The following is a 6,302-nucleotide window of genomic DNA, read 5'->3' on the forward strand; positions in this document are numbered from 1 at the left end:
AGGAAGAAATAGCGAAACATTTTTACAAAATGCCTTGCGAAACAGTGTCAGGAAAAATGTGAGAAGAGTAATTGGTCTCGAAAAAACAGATCCAGGAGTTACACGAACAGGCCTACAGAGCCATAATGCGGAAGCGTGCACAGAGCCGAATAAAAATACAGAGTGATGAGGGGGGAAATAAATGAGTACAAGGAAATGTAAAGTTGAGAAAGAAGGACAGAAAAAAATACATATAAATAGTACCAGATATGGATGCTGAAGAAAAAACAAGTCCATAGAGACGGAAAGAGAGGGAGACAAGCAGGGTGGGACTGGTACATAAAATTGTCTGGGGCACCGCACCAATGAAACAGAGGCCCACAGTTGCGAATGGCGATTCATTCTTTTTGTGACCCTTTTGAGTAGTACCTAAGGTGGGGCGAGAGGGTCATAAAATGTGATGCAAATTGTACATTTTAAAGAATATTTATTCTGTAACATTGACCAAAACTACTAGCCGCATGCTGAAGTAACTTTTCAAAATGGCCCACATTGGCCTAAAAAGTGCCCCACGTTAACTAGAAAAACTGGCCCACAGTAGCAATTTGCGTTTTTAGTTCGGGCATTGCCCTATTTCTCTGTAGGCCAGACCGAGCCTGGAGACAATGAAGGAAACGGAAAGGATGGTGAGACATACTCACAAAGTGAGACAAGGACCAAGAGACAGATGAATGAGAGAGAGAAATTGAAAGTAAAGGTGGGAGAGACCGGAGCTGAAAAATAGATGGTGAGAGAGTGAAAGAAGAAAAAAAGTAGAGACAGTAAGAGAAGTAGTGAGAGACACGTAACCGTATGATGGAGTGAGGGAAGGGGAAGTAGACATTAGATACATGCTGTGAGAGCCAGCTGACATGATAAGGCTAGAGCAGATGCAACAGATATCAAAATATTGAGAGTGAACCTGAGAACGTTGCAGATATGGACAAGAAACAAATTCGAATGAGACAGAAAGAGAGGCGGCGATTTAAACAACCTGCGAGATAGAAGTCAAAAGGGGAGAGGGAGCAATTCAGAGTTAAGTGAAAGAGCTAAGGAAAGTACACAGCTACAGCTAACTAGCCTCAACGGCCGCGGCATAGAGTGATGAGAGAAGGGGCGAAAGAGCGTGGTCGAGGGTGAACGATGCACAGCGAGGGGCAAGGCGAGAAGGGAAGGAGGATAAGAACGTGTAAAAGAGACCCAGAAAGAGAGAGACCGGTCTGTGAAAAGAAATCAAACATATAACGAGGTAAGCAAACTACTTGTGAATTGTTGCTAAAATAAAAACACAGTCCCAGCAGGAAATGGTACCCACTGGGTCAGATTCCTCCATAGACAGGTGCTCTGTGCGCACAGCGCTGTGCCAGTGCCAAAGGTCTGCGCTTCCCGATACATCTCTTTTTTTAACATTATGGCTAAAATGTACAGGCAAAAAACATCTCTTACCATTTGCTTCAATCCTAAACAGATTTAAAGATTGACAGCGCCCTATCCATCCGAACTTTTTAAGGCTTGCTGCGTCTTAGTTGAACCCCCGGGCCTGACGGATGCTGCCGCAGCTGTGTCCCTCCTCCCCTCCTTGCACATCTTGCCCCAGGGAACTTCCTCATACAAGGAACCAGCTTGCGAAATCAGAAGTTTCGGCGGGCTTTTGCAGGCAGATACCAAAACCACATCTTCCTGTCAGAAGCTACTGCAAAGCACAAGGAGCCAGTGGCAAACTTTACGTGCAAATCTCACAATATTGAGCAAAAAAGACATTTTAGAGGACCCTGGTTCTACGTGGAGCGGAGCGGAGCTGCGCATGAAGAGCGCGCAGTGGCAATACACAGTGCAATGCTTTGGTCGCCTTTACCCCAACGTTTCCAGCTCGAACGGTTCGTCCCCCTCGTCCCAGATTTCGTCCTCCTCGTCCCAGCTCATAGTGCTCCTTTTGACGCAGTCGCTTCCGCGTGCACTCATTCCACGTGACGTCAGCGCTCGTCACCTGAAATGATCAGCTCGCCTTTCAGGCTTGACGACGCCAACCAGCTCGGGCTCCTTCACAGCGAATGGAGCTCGTACTCAAAAGCTGTGGCATGTTCTGCTGCCTCCTCGCATGAGCAATGAGGAAGTGAGCGCGGGCCACCCCGGAGGGAGCCTGGCAGTCTGCGGGGAAACTGAAAGGGGCGGCCGGCACTTGGGAAATGTAGTTCCTGTCGGGCCCTGCTGCCAGCCCAGGTGTCAATGTTTACTATCGGTCTCGAGGCAGACCCAGGAGAAACGGATCAATGAAAGCAGGGGCGGGTCACGTGGTCCTAGGACAGAGCAGCCTGTGTTTGCTTCTTCTACCTGGAGAATGAAAATACAAGCGTTGCATTTCATTTTGTACATGTACACACCCATCTCTACCTGTTGAATCTCCAAACCAGGCTAGGATGACCAGGCGTCCCGGTTTTGCCGGGACTGTCCTGGTTTTTGTTGCTCTGTACCCCTTTCTCAAGATTATGTTTCCATTGAAAACTGCAGTGCTCCCGGTTTTTGGTAGCCAGTCTTTATAGCTAACTGGCATGAATGCAAAATCTGATACAGAAGAAATGCTGTATTTTACTACTTAAGGTACTGTTAGTTTGTGATAAATTAATTATAATATGTATTTATTTGAACAGTAACAATTAAACCACCCTCGCCTCCAACTTCTACTGAAGTGTAGTGTGACAATCACTTTCAAGAGTTAGTCCTACTCAGTGGTGGAAATGGAAAAAATCTGGTGGGGGATCGCACAACACAAGGTTCAGGCCGGGTTGGGGGAGGAGTTAGGGGCAGGGGAGGTTGCCCGAGGGGCCAGGGCTCGTAGTGGAAATTCAGCAATGCTGGATTAAAAAGAAAAAAAGAGCCCGCAATGGCAGCATTGCCTTTTACTGCCGCATTGGCACCGGTGTGTAATGCACAATGCTTGTACATGTAGCGAGCATTGTGCATTACACACCAGTGCCAAAGCCGCAGTAAAAGGCAATGCTGCAGTCGCAGGGTTTTATTTATTTATTTTTTTTAAAAAAAATTTTTTTTAAGTTTTCCAGCGCAGTTCATGGGCTTGGGTGGCTGACTCTGGCCGGATCCTGAGATCGGGCTACACTTGTGGTGTCGGATCTGCCGAGAGCCAGCCCAATGACCAGCACTGGTCCTACTTTTATGTTAGTTGCACTGTCCCAGCTTTTTACTTTTTAAATCTGGTCACCCTAAACCGGACGGTGGTGGCATATGTTCTTGCATTTGCTGGCTGCCTTGGCAAGATGAGCTGCTTCTCTTTGGAGAGCTATTCTGTGAAAGTCACTGGCAATTCCAGAACAACACCTTAAGGACAGATGTGTTATGGGGGCCCGCTGGTCCCGGACCCTGGTGGTGGAGGGCCATGATGTGCAGGCCCACTGCCTACTGTGCAGAGCTGGCACGTGTTGAAATGAGACCCACCAAGCTGGAGTCAAGGTGGTAAATGACTGCCGAGCGGGAAGCCGCTCTGTCCTTTCATTATCCTGATGTGTCATGCTCCACGTAACTTTTACCTGTGCCCCAGAGGGGCATTAGTCACAACATCCCATGCCAAGGGTATACAATGAAACAACAACACATTGAAAATGTGGCAAACTACGCACTTTGTCAAGTATTTCCAATACCTTCACTCTAATACCGACATGGACCCACATACATGTTATGATCGGGCTGTTGGCCAAAAGGTCAGCCCACATGAGAGGTATTTTAATGCACCCAGGATATCAGACAAATTGGGATTTTAATGCGCACAGGATGTCAGACAAATCAATGATGAGCCTCTGGGTTACATACTTGGGCAATGAGCCTTCACTTATTTAACGCCGTATAAAGGCTCCACTTTTCCCACATGCAGGCAAAGCCGCACCCGGCAAAAAACGGGGGCCTCATCTGCTATGTGGATGTTAGCTGGTCCAGACAGGAAGTTCTTTATTGACAACACTCCTCGAGGCAGCTCTCTTTCATTCTTTCTCAGCAGCTTGGGGGCAGTGGCTGCCCTCTCACCTCCAGGCAGCAGTTAGGTGTGTTCCTGCAGCAGCGCCTTTCCCCCTCATGGGGGAATCTTCCCTGTCTCCGTTCTGGCGGCGGATTCCCTCTTGCTCCCCATGCAGGAGCTGTCCATTTCTGCCGCTGCACCAGCGATAATAAAAGCCGCTCCTCTCTCTGTCCAGGGCGGGAACAATCCAAATCAATGATGCTGGAGTCTACTTCCTTTGTCGCTGCCGCTGCAGGTACCACATCTCCTCTCTCCCCGGTCGGGAGTTCATTACTTGGGTTTGGGACATGCTGTAGACAGCCGATGAATAGTTTATTGATGGCGGCAAACCCAAGCCGCAGGGACAGGACAGCAGACTGGCCGCCCAGTCCTGTCCAGGCCCCCCCCCAAGGCAGGAGCCATTGCAGACAGCGAGCCGGGCCACACACTGGGCATGCTCCCCCAAGCGGATGTACTTTGTACATGGTATGCCGGTGAGACCGGCAGATCTTCTGTTGGGTATGTCAGGGAGGCCGACGTGCAGGAGGGCTCTGTACCCTCATTGCCGCTCCAGCCCCTCCAGGGATGAGCTTTGACAGAGCCATGGAGGACAGTCTGCTGGCAGGGGCCAGGCCTTTTCCCCTTTTGGCTGTGCGTGAACTCCTCTCACATGCAGAGCGAACTTCGCCACGCGACTCGTGTGGCAGAACTGGCCTAGCCCTGCTTGTTGTGGCCACCGTCTTCGCCCTTATTAACGTGCGCGCCATGGCTTCAGAAACACTTGCTTTGCCACATTGGTTGCATGGTAGGGACTGGCTGTCCCTCGTTATGGCCCCCATCCTGGCTTTCCATTCTCTCGTGCTTCTTTAGCTCCTCCAGGAGCAAGGTTGGCCATGCTGGCAGCATGGCAGGGGCCGGTCGAGACGGTTTCCTCCAGGATCAGCGGGCCGTATCCCATTCTAGTTGCCAGTTCCCTTCTAATTTTCTTTAGGATCCCTGATTCCCTGGATATGCACTCTACTCTGATCACGCATTGGAAACATTCCTACAGTGTCCCTGCTGACTCCAAGAGCCCATATTGATGTTGAAAAAGGTGTCTATAGCCTCTCTTAAGCCTTCCCGAAACTCCATATCCGTGAGACCCTCACTTTTAAATCTCCAGGGAAGCTTCTCTCTCACTTGGCCCGACAGTTCAACAGTCAGTAGTACAGGGGCATGATCTGACAGTGTGCGGGCAAGGATTACTACCCCTTTTGTCCTATTCCAACAGCGATTGTGATATCAAAAAGAAGTCTAGCCATGATGAAGAGTTATGGGGGGTGAAGTAGTGCATGTATTGCTGTATGTTCTGGTTCCTGACCTTCCACACATCTTCAATCTCCAACATGAGGCCCATGCCCTGTATTTTACTTGTCCCTCTGCCCCCTGGACGATGGCCGTTCCCTGTTCAGTGTGTGCTGGGCTCATAACCGCGTCAAAATCATCGCCAGCCAAGATTATCTCCCCTCGTGGTAGTTTCCCCAGCTGCAGTCCAATGCAATGTTTCTACAGAGTCCTGGTTTGGGCCATAATAGTTTATTAGGTTGTACAGCTACCGCTGAATAGTACTCTGCACCACAAGAGCCCTCCCCTCCTGATCTTTAATGACATTGGTCTGACGGAACTGTGTATGTGGGTGCTCACCCCCCTTGCATACAAGGAGTACCATGAGAAGTATCTATGACACCCCCATCTCTTCCCGAATTTAGACTCCACCTCGATTGTTAAATGGGTCTCTTGTAAGAAGGCAACCCCCACCTAATGGTGCTGCATATACAGCAGGACTTTCTGGCACGTTGACAGGCAATTTAACCCCTAATGGTCCAGGTTATAAAACTAGGTGGTGTCATTAATCAGTGTTAAAACGCATATATCTCCAGGAGGTCGAGCACTCAAGTGGTCTGTCCCTTCTATGCCCCCTTGGTTATACTGCGTGAACCCGTCGCACTCTGCATGTGATGTAGTGCTCGTACCAATCTTCCCCCATATCCTACCCACACGGCAACCCCAATTCATCAGTATTCTGTGATCCCCCTCCCGATTCTCCACTAACAGCCACAATTTGTCTATTCCCTGGTCTCCCTCCCCCCTGTTGATCATCCCAACATAACAGCTGCTTCCCCTCCCCAACCCATGCACAAAACTGAAGCTTTCGCATGAGGAACAGCCTTGAGGTCCAGCCATCCACCACACCTCCATAATCTCGTGGTTGCGACCCGACTCTCTAGAGTCAAGTCCCATT

At 49.6% G+C, this 6,302-nt stretch overlaps 1 protein-coding gene across 1 annotated transcript in view; it reads right to left on the reverse strand.

The window, feature by feature from the left end:
• DAPP1 (dual adaptor of phosphotyrosine and 3-phosphoinositides 1) overlaps positions 1-2,179 on the reverse strand; it is a 245,649-nt gene extending 243,470 nt beyond the window's left edge. The window contains exon 1 of the mRNA XM_069630719.1: positions 1,874-2,179. Within this exon, the coding sequence (XP_069486820.1) occupies positions 1,874-1,980 (107 nt within the window). The 5' untranslated portion in view covers positions 1,981-2,179. The remainder of the gene's footprint in view (positions 1-1,873) is intronic.
• Between the last annotated feature and the right edge of the window lie 4,123 nt (positions 2,180-6,302).

This window comes from Ambystoma mexicanum, chromosome 6q (assembly GCF_040938575.1).
Source record: "Ambystoma mexicanum isolate Mex_15411 chromosome 6q, UKY_AmexF1_1, whole genome shotgun sequence".
Classification (NCBI taxonomy): Eukaryota; Metazoa; Chordata; class Amphibia; order Caudata; family Ambystomatidae; genus Ambystoma; species Ambystoma mexicanum.